The sequence below is a fragment of the Mytilus edulis genome, chromosome 10 (genome assembly GCF_963676685.1).
Source record: "Mytilus edulis chromosome 10, xbMytEdul2.2, whole genome shotgun sequence".
Taxonomy (NCBI): Eukaryota; Metazoa; Mollusca; class Bivalvia; order Mytilida; family Mytilidae; genus Mytilus; species Mytilus edulis.
Genome location: NC_092353.1, coordinates 31,988,941 through 32,002,211, shown reverse-complemented (window position 1 = coordinate 32,002,211; position 13,271 = coordinate 31,988,941). Strand labels below are relative to the sequence as shown.

The 13,271-nt window shown below is 31.0% G+C and overlaps 1 protein-coding gene across 1 annotated transcript in view; it reads left to right on the top strand.

The window, feature by feature from the left end:
* Positions 1-33: 33 nt before the first annotated feature.
* Positions 34-13,271, top strand: part of LOC139490928 (DNA topoisomerase 2-binding protein 1-A-like) — a 46,101-nt gene continuing 32,863 nt past the window's right edge. The window contains exons 1-10 of the mRNA XM_071278074.1: positions 34-146; positions 2,858-2,980; positions 3,394-3,536; positions 4,925-4,970; positions 6,636-6,722; positions 8,723-8,830; positions 9,259-9,332; positions 9,552-9,679; positions 12,419-12,484; positions 12,766-12,930. Of these exons, the coding sequence (XP_071134175.1) occupies positions 2,888-2,980; positions 3,394-3,536; positions 4,925-4,970; positions 6,636-6,722; positions 8,723-8,830; positions 9,259-9,332; positions 9,552-9,679; positions 12,419-12,484; positions 12,766-12,930 (910 nt within the window). The 5' untranslated portion in view covers positions 34-146; positions 2,858-2,887. The remainder of the gene's footprint in view (positions 147-2,857; positions 2,981-3,393; positions 3,537-4,924; positions 4,971-6,635; positions 6,723-8,722; positions 8,831-9,258; positions 9,333-9,551; positions 9,680-12,418; positions 12,485-12,765; positions 12,931-13,271) is intronic.

Here is a 13,271-nt window from a genome sequence, read left to right as displayed (position 1 = left end):
TAACTTAAGAAAATTAATTATATATTATTTATCACGTTTTCGGCGGGATTTGCACGGCAGGCGGTTTTTCGGAAATCCCCGAAATTCCGAATTACATTTATTTGTTTTGAAAGTTTAAGTTAACAAATGATTTAATGAAAACAAAGGTAAAAAATGAAACAGATGTCATGAAATTTCAATGAAGAAACAAACATAACCCTTTAACTGTGTCACAAAGCCACTGAAAATAACAGTAGCATTTTCCCTAACTTTTGACAGTTTTACAAACAACATGCTGTCAGTGCATCATCTGTGAAAATCTCAAAACATAAAAGTTTAACATGAAATTGATTGATTAATACAGATTTTTTTAGTAATTTTGTCACAGGATTTTTTTACGGAGTTTTTGCTCTGTCTACTGATTTAGTTTATTTGAAAGGAACAGTTCTCTGACTATACTTTCAAGACTTTTCAGCCACTAACTGCAGAAGTTGCTATATCCTACTGTATAACTAGATGTTAGAGGAAATGAAATAGCTGATAAACTAGCTAAAGAGGCAAATCAAATTCAAAAAGAAGCTCATATTACAGTAACTAAACAAGATATTAAAACAGCAGCAAGAATTTTAGTAAATAAAAAGTGGCAACATAGATGGGATAATAGTGATACAGGAAGATTTTATTATAACTTTCATCAGACTGTCAGCAAAAAATCTACATTTGATTATCCAGAACATAAAACAGCAAAAATTATTAGAAATTTAAGATCCGGATACTACCTAAAAAATTACAAGAACAAAATCAATCAAAATATAGACCCCAAGTGTGAATGTGGTCAATTAGAAACTGGAACATTATTTATTATTTTGTGAAAATTATGAAGAGGCAAGACAGAAACTTATACATGAGATATACTTTAACACAGGATCGTTGCATATTGATTTGGAACTTTTATTGTCAATAGAAAAAAACGACAATGTCTCCGTCTCTAATGAAACACTAATGCGATTGTTGGGTGACTTTATTTGCGAGTCGGGCCGGTTTGATTAATGTAATGTTAAATTTTTAAATTTTTTTTTTTTTTTCCTTTAAATTTTCATGTTAATAAATAAATGTATATATCTTTTTAATTTTTGTAAAAATATGTTAAGCAGTTGCCACCTAGTAGTATATATCTTAAAGTACAAGTGAGTTGTTTACCAGAGTGAAATATATACACGCGAGACTTGAAAAATTACAAGGGAGACAATCCAGTGTCAACAGCGACACCTACAGAATACTGTATTCTAAAATCGGTCATCTTGATGGGAATCCGGGTCCGTTCACCCAGATTCATGTTCACCCAGGGTCCATTCGCCCTGATTTTTATTTTTTTCTAGTTGTTGTCTAGTCGCATTATTTTAAGTATTTGAACAAAGTATTCTGTATTCAAAATATGTTAAAGTTTGAATGTTTTTTTTTAAATTGACAGAATATTTATATTGCCGCAATCAATTTATCATTTTCCCTTTGATTTGCAGAGTAGAAATTTCAATGTATTCATCTTTATTGATATTTGTTAACAAAATAATTGTATTCGGTCAATCACAAATGTATGGCAGTATGACTAGTCTTAGACTTAGTAGAGTATAAATAAATGAACTTGTAAATTTTATCCGTTTTTAAATATTAATCCACCAAAAGACAAGTATCACAACAATCAGTGATTTGAATTATTTTGTCATTGAACAATTAATTATCCTAAACAAGCCTTAAACTTTTAAATATTTCAATATTTCAAGAATATACATGATATACATACCATAGAAATATCTAAATAAGTTAATTCAACTTCAATGCCCTCAATATTAATCTTTTTATAGTAGGGCGAACAGACTCTATAGGCAAACGAACTCAGAGCGAACGAACCTAGGGGGAACATGTTATTAGGGCGAACGGTCCTGATACAAAATGTACCTCTTGATGGTTTCTTCAGTATTTGTGTTTGTTTTTATCACATGGGAAAACTTCCCATTGACGTCACTACTCTTATACCAGCGTTCAAAATTAGTGCAGAGTACGTTATTTTTTTACTCTTCTAAATAAAAAAACATTTCTAAAGATATGTTTTCATTGTTGAAATAAAAATGTTGTATAAAAAAGTATTGTATAAAATGCCATTTTGTTAATGGCTATTTCAAACCTGACTTCTGAATGCCTATTGGCTAAAACATTTCAGAACTTCCCAAAATCCCACTTCCTGCCTCCATATACCTAATCACTATTTATTCCATTCCGGATAAGTTCTAAAATTACACAACTTTTTCATCCAGTTGAAGCTTTCTGGGATCCTGTTTAAACAATGCACCGTGCATGATACTTTTTAATGAGACCTGTTTAAACTACCGTATATATATATATTTAAATGTATATCAATAAAAAGTACAGTAGAAATAACATTACAAAGTATGGCTGAAATGTCCCTTCATCAGTCAGCGATTATTGGACTGTTGTCATCTGTAAATCTTTGTGATGTCCAGTAATAATGCTATAGACTAGAAAACAGGTGTTTTATATAATGTATGTTTTTATTTTAGATGATGCAATGCTTTTTGTTTTTGATAGTTATGTGTGTTAATCAATGCTTATTGAATTTGCTTGTCTTCAATAAAATCCAAGAGTAACTAGCTACCAGTCTTGTGAGTAGAAAAGAAATTCTTTTGACTACAGGCTTTTTACATGGTTTAAGTAAATAATTATTTTAGATCCATTATAAAATTATGGCACCTGTCCCACAAGCAGTCCAGTTCGAGTGCTAGGCCTATTAACAAGCATGGAAAATAGGTTTTAAATTTGCTTTCATTGTTCAACTTATTACAATAAAAATTATTTTTTTCAGCTTTAGATTGTTGTTTAAATAATATACAGAATGTCTGAAGGGGACTTTAAAATGTTCTGCATCAGAACAGATGGCAGCTCTGGTAGAAATGGTGCCACTAAAGCTATGTTTGATGCATATGCAGTAAGTAAATTTATATATAACATTTTCAGAAAATGGCTTCCAATTTTATTTGTTTGTGCATGCAGAATGGATTGTCAACATGCATGACATGTCCTCGGTCAAATAATAATTTTTTTCATCAGAACGTTTGCCAAAAAATTAATTACCTAATATTTAGTTTATTTGGATTGAACATAAAACTGCTTTCCTACAGAGACTGTTTCTTATTTTGAATTGAGATTTCCTTGCATTAATGTTGTCTAAATAGTGAGTCAATTCACAGTGTAAGCTGTTCTTTAATGTGATGAGTTTTCAATAAATGGTAAAGTTCACATTATTTGTGTGAAAAGAAAAATCTACAAACTTAAGCTAAAACACAATAATAATAGTACATTTTGTTTGAAGTTTTAATTTGTGTTCATTATATTTTGAAGAATCTTGATAAAGAAGGATTTAAACCACAGTGGATGTTTGAAAGTGATTGCTTAAAAGTTGAAAAGAAAGAAAAGAACACTGCTTACTTATTTGACCACTTTTTAGGAGAAGGTTTTAACCATGTACAGAGTCTGAAGTGCAGGTAAAAATTGTAATCTGATGAAATGCACAGAAGGTGATCACACCAAAAATTTATCAGGCTGTCAGGTGCTCATCAAATAAGACAACAGTCATTGTTTGACTTGCATAAGGGCATCTAAAAATAACATTTACGAATTATTAAGATGTTTCCTTTGGTGAACTAACATATAAGGATGTTTATTTAAAGGGATCTGATCTTTGACAATTCAAAAGGATCTTGTTCATGTTAAGAGTTGAATTTGTTTCTTCAAACTGATCAACCGATGAAAAGTTCAACTAGTTGTTGCATCTAAAGCAGGAGCAGTATTATAAAAAATATTCAAACCATACAATTTCCAATGATGAACTTTCTTTTTTTGAGAAGTTTAGATAAATAAAACTCTTAATGATTATTGATAATCAAATTGTTCTAAAAAGTTATAAAATTTATGTTGTCTAAAAATTTCAGAGAGTTGAGTGAAAAAGTTATAAATATATGGTTTGAATTGGAGATAATTCATGCTTTACATCACTTCTAGTCTTTGGTTATGTTGAAATATTATCTCCCTTTTAATATTATGATATAGTTACAATTGCTGTGGAGAAATGTTCAGGTACAAGTACACACTACACAATAACTTTTCAATTAGAAAAGAAAGACAGCACAAAGATATTGGATTTATTATAAGTTAGAAGTTTTGCTACTCACAATGTGATAAACATGTCATTTTAGTCTTTTGTGAATAGTTGTCTTATTGGCAATCATATCACATCTTCTTTTTTAAATGTGTTTGTTTTGTATTTAATAACTCTTGCCACATTTTGTATTCCCATGTACTTCTTATGAAACAGAAGACATAAATATCATAAATATCACAAATATTTCCAACTTTAAAATTGAGAAAGGAAATGGGGAATGTGTCAAAGCGACAACAACCCGACCATAGAGCAGACAACAGCCGAAGGCCACCAATGGCCAATGGGTCTTCAATGTAGCGAGAAACTCCCGCACCCAGAGGCGTCCTTCAGCTGGCCCCTTAAAAAATATGTATACTAGTTCAGTGATAATGGATGTCACACTAAACTCTGAATTATACACAAGAAACTAAAATTAAAAACCATACAAAAATTCTTAGCGGGAACCCTGGGTTAAACATGATTATGAGATCTCAACCCTCCCCCTATACCTCTAGTCAATGTAGAAAAGTAAACACATAACAATACGCACATTAAAATTCAGTTCAAGAGAAGGTTTCAGAGGAGTTGTGGCTCAATGAAATCGGTCTCTTCCTTTAGTAGCATATGAGGCCAGATAAGGGCTTTAATGGTTAGTCATAATATGATTGGTAATATTAGAAATACATGCTTTAAAGATACATGTAGCTAATGTAATTTATGTATTATTTGTAGAATATTTGGTCCCCAATGCATATTATCATCCTTGGAACATAAACTGGTATGTATGAAATATTGAATATATGAGGCATGGTAGATTTTACAAATATGCATGTCTGCAATACTGTTAACTCAGAAATTATTGCCATGTATTTATTATTACGAATGTGACAGGTTTATAATCGCAATAATTTAAACTCGCATCTTGAATTTTTCATATGAATTAAACTCGATTTTTCTCTATATAGCAAAAAATGAAATAACGTTTTAGTCTAAATTGACGAAATCGCAAATATAAATGCACACAATAATTTCTGAATTTAAAATTGAGAATGGAGGAATGTGTCAAAGAGACAACAACCCTACCATAGAACAGACAACAGCAGAAGGTCACCAACAGGTCTTCAATGCAGCGAGAAAATCACGCACCCAGAGGCGTCTTTCAGTTGGCCCCTAAACAAATATATACTAGTTCAGTGATAATGAACACCATACTAAACTCCAAATTGTACACGAGAAACTAAAATTAAAAATAATACAAGACTAACAAAGGCTAGAGGCTCTTGACTTGGGACAGGCGCAAAAATGTGGAAGGGTTATTTTTACCCGTTAAAGATGATTATGAGATCTCAACCCTCCCCTATACCTCTAGCCAATGTAGAAAAGTAAACACATAACAATTAGCACATTAAAATTCAGTTCAAGAGAAGTCTGAGTCTGATGTCAGAAGATTACAGTATGTATGATGGCACGGGACATCCATGTTTTGTTCACATTTAACCATTGTTAAATTGTTTGGATTTTAAAATGTCTGCATTTTTAATATTTCAACCTAGCTGATTGTTTGAATAACCACAAATGCAAATGTATAATGGATTGATTAAGTGTCTAGTAGTATGTTTAATTTCATGATTTGATTTGCTTATAACTAAATATAGCAAAATTAATTTTCTGCAGAAATAGTAAATTTAGTGAACAAAAAGTATTCTTTAAAGTACAAAAAAAATGTACATGTGAAATGTTACATTGTTACTGTGTTTCAGACAAGTTTTTAGTTATCCTTAAACAATCTTAAGGGGGTTCGCTTCTCAGTTTCAAAATAATTTAACTTTTCAAAACACTAGTTTATATTGATAGGGCATTGATAAAAGAATCAAAAAATACATATTGGTTGATGTGCTTGTTTTCGAGATATTAGCCATTTGAAATTTTGGCGGGAAAATATTCTCTCTTGACTTTTCTTACCTTTATCATTGACAAGTTTAAGTTCTCAAAAACTATCAAAAAATAATTAAAATTTTATTAGACTTTTACAGATGGCTTATTATTTATACATGTAAAAGATTGATAAAAAGAAAAATGAGAGTCAATGGGCATATTTTTAAGGCATTCAAATGGATAAAACAAGAGATTTCCGAAAATCTGATATGAAGAAAGAATGAAAAAAACAACTTTTCCTGATAACCCCTTTAAATGTCTGAAAAAAATATACAACAATTTCATCTATTGTTTGCTTTGAGTTTAAAGCAAAGTGAACATACTTCATTTGAAAAAAGTTGAAACAAAACATATATCTGATATGATTCATGGATTGCAAACAGTAAACATAGATTGTTTTGAAGTATGACTTTTTTTAGTTTCAAGTTTACCTTGAACATGTTGAATGGCATGTACGGTATGCTTAAAAAGACAATGTATAGAAACTAATTTTTTTTTCATTTTACAGGATATTCCAAGAAGATCTACTCCAATTTTCAACTTAGCCTTGAAAGACCTGGTTGTTTGCTGCTCAAACTTAGATAAAGAGATTAGGGTAAAGTACTTTCAAATGTAAAAAGTCAGCAGTTTAAGTTATATTTTTAGCTCACCTGGCCTAAAAGGCCATGTGAGCTTTTCTCATCACTTGGCGTCCGTCGTCGTCGTCGTCGTCGTTAACAATTTTTCAAACATCTTCTCCTCTGAAACTACTGAATGGATTTGAATGAAACTTAGCATGATTGTTCCTCAGATTATCCTGCACAAAGTGTGTGCTTCGATTTTTGATCCGTCAAAAAACATGGCCGCCGTTACTTAAAATAGAACATAGAGGTCTAACGCAGTTTTTGGCTTATATCTCAAAAACGAAAGCATTTAGAGCAAATCTGACATGGGGTAAAAATGTTCATTAGGTCAAGATCTATCAGCCCTGAAATTTTCAGATGAATCAAACAAACCATTGTTGGGTTGCTGCCACTTAATTGATAATTTTAAGGAAATTTTGCAGTTTTTGGTCATTATCTTGAATATTATTATAGATAAAGATAAACTGTAAACAGCAAAAATGATCAGCAAAGTAAGATCTACAAATAAGTTAATATGACCAAAATTGTCAATTGACCCCTTAAGGGGTTATTGTCCTTTAATGACAATTTTTCACAATTTGTTCATCATATTTGCTAACTTTAAAAAATCTTCTCCTCTAAAACTACATAACCAAATTCAACCAAACTTCAACGGAATGATCAGTAGGGTGTATAAAATAAAGTTTGTGCTTTATTTTTTATTTCGTCAAAAAACATGGCCGTCATGGCTAAAAATAGAACACAGGGTAAAATGCAGTTTTTGGCTTATATCTCAAAAACTCCAGCATTTAGAGCAAATAAGACAAAAAGTTAAAGTATTTATTAGGTCAAGGTCTACCTGTCCTGAAATTTTCAGCCGAATTGGGTAACTGGTTTTTCAGGTATAATGCCCCTGAATTGATGATTTTAAAGAAATTTTGCAGTTTTTGGTTATTATCTTGAATATTATTATAGATACAGATAAACTGTTAATAGCAAAAATGTTAAGCAAAGTAAGATCTACAAATAAGTCAATTTGACCAAAATTGTCAATTGACCCCTTAAGGAGTTATTGCCCTTTAAAGACTTTTTTCACAATTTGTTCATCATGTTGACTTGCTTTAAAAAAATTTCTCCTTTGAAACTGCTGTATCAATTTCAGCCAAACTAAGGCTAAATGAGTTTCAGAGTATCTAGTATAAATTTTATATTTCATTTCCTTGTATGTCAGAAACATAGCTCCTAAGGCTAAAATAGAACATAGGAGAAAATGATTTTTTTTTTGCTTTTGAAGAAAATAGGACTATTCAAAGAACATTCAAATAAATTGAAAAGCCAAAATAATCATTGATGAGAGATTTAACCAAAAAAATTAAGGTGAGCGATTCAGGCTCTTTGAGAGCCTCTTGTTAAATTTAAAAATTGGGAGGTTATGTCTCCAGGATTGACTGAAAGAGAATTTGTTTATTTATGAAAAAATCTATATTAGAATAGTAGCAACACACATGAATAAGGCCAATGGTAGGAAAATTACTACCAATACAGTATTTCCAAAAACTTTTTAAAAACATTTCAGTTACACATGTGTACTATGGTCAGGTTGATAATGAGAGTTTTAAAAGTAGATACAAGTTAATGCATGACCCTTAAGTCATAAAAATAATTTTTTTTGAAAGAAGATGTGGTATGATTGCCAATGAGCAACTCTCCACCAGAGGACAAATGACAATTATTTGTATTGGTTAGATCATATTTTAGATAGACAGATTGAGAATACCAAATCAACATTACATTTGTTTAGCTTGAAACTTGATGTAATCTATTTATTATGATGCATTGTTATCTATATTGAGATATATATTTAGTGATTTTTTTTTTAACAAGAGTAAAGACCCATTTATCTTAATGACGGGAATATGAATTTGTGACATATTATATTAACTTGATACAGACAAATGTTTTGAAATTTTGAAATTTGTTTGTCATATTTTAGGAAGAACTACATAAGAAAGTGGAAATGATGGGTGGCGAGGCCAGCAAAACGCTGACCGACCAAGTCACTCATCTTGTCACAGGAGAAGTTGGCAGTAAAAAGTACCAGGTAATTTCCCCCTCTTCCAACAAAGTATTGGTGAGGATGGCACCTTCCTTCCATATATATTTTTTTGTTTTTTTCTGTTCCTCTTAAGGTCTGTATTTAAATCTAAATGTAAACTACAATAAATCAAAGAGGAATGACCATTCATTTGTTGAAACTCCACACAAAAACAAGGAGACCTAGACTGTTGTGGGAGATATATGCTAATATTGTAGGAGAGATTTTATACATGAATGAGGAAGACCATGTTACTTGTATGGTTCATGAGGGTGGGTCAAATGAATTATCAGGAATAGATAAAAATCATCATTGAATAAAGATGATAAAATATGTTACATGATTCAAGAACATATATTTTTAACTTCTTTGTGCATTTATAATTTACTCATTATATAATATCTAAAGTGATAACTCATTGAAAATGATTTCAGGTTTCTGGCGACCTTGGAAAACAGATTATGTTACCATTATGGGTGGAAAAGGTGTGGGAGAAATCAGCAGATGGGTATGTATAATTGCATGTGCTGTATATGTAATTTGATAAAAATAAAGTTAATAAACTCTTGTTTTTTATTTAGTGATACCCTAGGTAGAATTTCTTTCTTATTTGTTCAGAATTTAATTTCAAAAGTGTTGAAATTTTGAAAGGAGTCTTAAAAATTAAATTGTATGATATATGTGAATATGTAGTACTGCTGGAACAATATGTGACTTATATTTACAGACACATTCATGGTGCGGATCCCCTGTTTCATGAATATTCATGTCCTGTGTTCTATGGATTGGTTATAACAGTTTCTGGGTTTGATTCAACAGAACGAGGAGAAATGAAGACCATGATAGAAGCTGAGGGTAACATTATATTATTATTGTTGTACATGAATTAGTATTTCTGATATTGTTTGTTTCAATATTGAAAGTCTCATAAGTCAAGGGAGCCGTGGTGTAGTGGTTAGTGCATCGGACTACTAACACAAAGGTTCCTGATTCGATTCCCGTTTGGGATGAAAATTTCAGGAACTCAATTTTCAGCTCTCCCTTGACATCATCTGCGAATATGGTCTTGAGGAAACGATGATAGTCCGTCGGAAGGGGACGATAAATGGCTGACCTGTGTTAAGAGAGAGTCATATCTCTTGCACGTTAAAGACACCCTTGTAGATTTCGAAAAAGAGTAGGCTAATGCCGCTACAAGGCAGCACTCGCACCCGCAAAGTGGAAAGGGATTAATATAGTTGCAAAACAGTTTCCCCAATCCACTATAAATAAATATGTTTAAACAATGTAGGTTAAACTGAAAACTTAATCATAGTCCAACTTTCATCCAATATTTCTGGTATCATACACTGGATAAAGATATTTACATCGCCATATCTTATTAAGTAAAAATTTATTATATTTAAATTAGGACAACAATCAATCAATAATATTGTTTGAATTATATCTGCTAGAATTTTATACATCTGCTTTCTATAAAGGATGAAAAGATTGTCTATAAGAAAGATTTAGTATAAAAATGTGGATTGAGATATTGATTTTATTGTCTAACACAAACTTCAATATTAACTAAAACACATCTGAGAAAGCGCAGCATTTAGAGCTTGGTTTAAAGTATGTAAACTATTGTATGATGAATTTTTGTAAAAGATTTTATGTCTGGAGATTTTTAGAAAAGGTATCAAAAGCTGTCTTCCTCATTTCCAAAGTGTGTTATTTGTTTCCTCTCCATTATTTTCACATTTCTGGCCTCAGACCACAACTATTCTTCCCCTTTGCTTCAATGCATTTTTTGTTAAAGAGTAAATTTTAAAAATTTGAACTGCTTAACCCTTTCAACGCTACACAAAAAAATAGAAAAAATGGCTGCTGCTGCTGCATTTATTTTTGTGTTCATTCATTAGAACAGTATATTCCTTTTCAGACTGTTGTATCTTTTTTATTATAAGAGATACAGAGAAAGTTATTGCATGAAAAATGTATGTTAGGCAGTTATTTCAGTAAAATTTTTATCAGGTTACCTGCATTTTCAGGTAATTAACAGGTAAAAGGTGTAATTTATTACATTTGTGTTGAATTTTGAATAAAAACTACTTTTAGTCTTCATCTATTTTGTTGTTTTATCTGCCATATAATAAAGAAAACACCAATTGCTTGATTCTGTAGTGTATTGCAACGTGTTATGTTAACGTGGCACAAATCAGTGACTCCGTCCTAAAAATTTTTAGTCAACCTCCGTTTTCCCCCCTTTTCAACGTCTCATAATGATTGATCAAATCATATTTCCCATACGAATTAAATGTAATAAACACATTGAGATAACAAGAAACCTTTTATCTAATCCTGGTTGTCAGTTTCGCCATAGAAATGCTGAAATATTTCCATATTTACAGCTTCGTTTCCGATTTCCGTCATTTGCATTTGCCAAAATATTTGTTTTTATTTTTCTTCAATTTTCCTTGTACTGCATGAATTTACAATAAACATTTCTGGGATTTCAAGCACAAATGAGACCTTGTATATCCTTGATTCATACAAGGAAAAATTAGAGAGGACCCAAATGAAAACCGAATGGTTTAAGAGTCCTGATGAAAAATCCATTGTCATCGCGGCATATATGCCGCGAATAGCAGTGGCGGACGGCGTATATCATCATGGCATATGCCTTGTATAGCGTTGAAAAGGTTAAAACCTGAAATAAATGTAACTGCTTATATATAGACCATTATTATTTTAAAAAAATAAGCTATTAGGACAATCAATCAGTCTGCTTTTTCTTTTGAGAGCCCTATTAACATGCCAATGGTAGGATTTGAATCTTGAATAAATGACTCAGGCTAATTTTTACCCTGTCTACTTTCATTTTGGCTAAATCACTACTTTCACTTTCAGCAATAAATTTTTTCCACTTATTACAATATATATATGCAACTGATATGACCCCTTCAAAAGTAAACATTTCTAAGAAAACAGTTGACAGAATATATAGGAAGCATTACTTATCCATATAATAATTGGGAACTATATTCCAAGACCACAAACAGAGAGAATAAATTGTGGTCTGAAGCCTTCTGTATACTATGAACATATGTATATTATAAATAAAGTGTATTTACTATTAACTATCAATTCCAAGTTTCTTCTCCATGGCGGTCACTGCAATAATCATATAGAGAGTCTCTATATAGTATAGTAGTATAATCATAGTATACATGTGGATAAACACGAAAATAATTGTCCTCTCTCCGAGTACTTATGAAAATCATACATGTCATATGCAAGTTTAAAACCAGAATTCTTATCTTTGACTTAAAAATCGGTCTAATGACAGAAACAATAACCGTTTGCCTTTTTTTTCGTTTTTCTCCCAAGAAGAGAAGCGACACACAACATGAGGTCTTCTCGTTTAATAGTATAGATTTCTTTCAAAAACTTTTGTCATATTTTCTTTCCGTCTTTAAATTCATTGCATGCTTTATAAAAATACTAAAAACTGTACAGTTCAGTTGACTAATATAGACCGGATAACTATAGAAAATTAGATTACCTTGTTGTCAAACACAATTTTGCATTAGGTTGCTTGTACTTTTTCAGGTGGCAAATATACTGGGGAAATGAAGGTCAAGGAGTGTACTCATCTCATCATCAATAAACCTAAAGGTAAAATTATTTCACTACATAGCTTATAATTTGAATAAATACATTTTTAATTGAAATATTTTCATAAACCCACTATTAATTTGTTATACGATTTTGACTGTTAATGCTTCTATCCCTGGAATAACTTTATTTGGATATAAATTTAAACTCTGCATAAAATATCAATTGTCACTTGACTTTGCACAAACAATGAGCTTATTTTATGAATTATTATAGTTGGTAAAAACTTTTCTCATTTAGATTTTTCTAAATTGATTATATTTTTATCTTTTTGCCTTCAGGTCAAAAGTATGAGTTTGCTAGGAAATGGAAGATGCACATTATCAAGTCTGAATGGTTGTATGATTCTGTAGAAAAGGGATATTGTCTTGATGAGAGTAAATATGGATTAGAAGGCAGAGATTCAGGGGTCAAGACATCTACACCAGAGAAGGGTAAAGCAAAAAGTGAGTTATTTAGTATTGAATAAGTGGAAATTATCTGTTAGAGAAAGAAAGATTTTTGCGTATTTAAAAAGTACAACCAATACCCATTGCCATATAGTCAGCTATACCAAATGTCAAACAATTCAAACAATAAAACCATAGGCTTTTTTAATGACACAAAATCAAACATGAGAGAAAGAAACCAACAAAGTGTTTCATAACATTTGGGCAAAGAACATGTAATTTTACGAACGAGTAGTAAGAAACTTAAACAGTCAGGAAATTACTTAAATATTTAAGCTATGAAATAATAGGCATCATCAAAAGCATTTTGTAACTTATCTCCCTTTGTCATATTACAT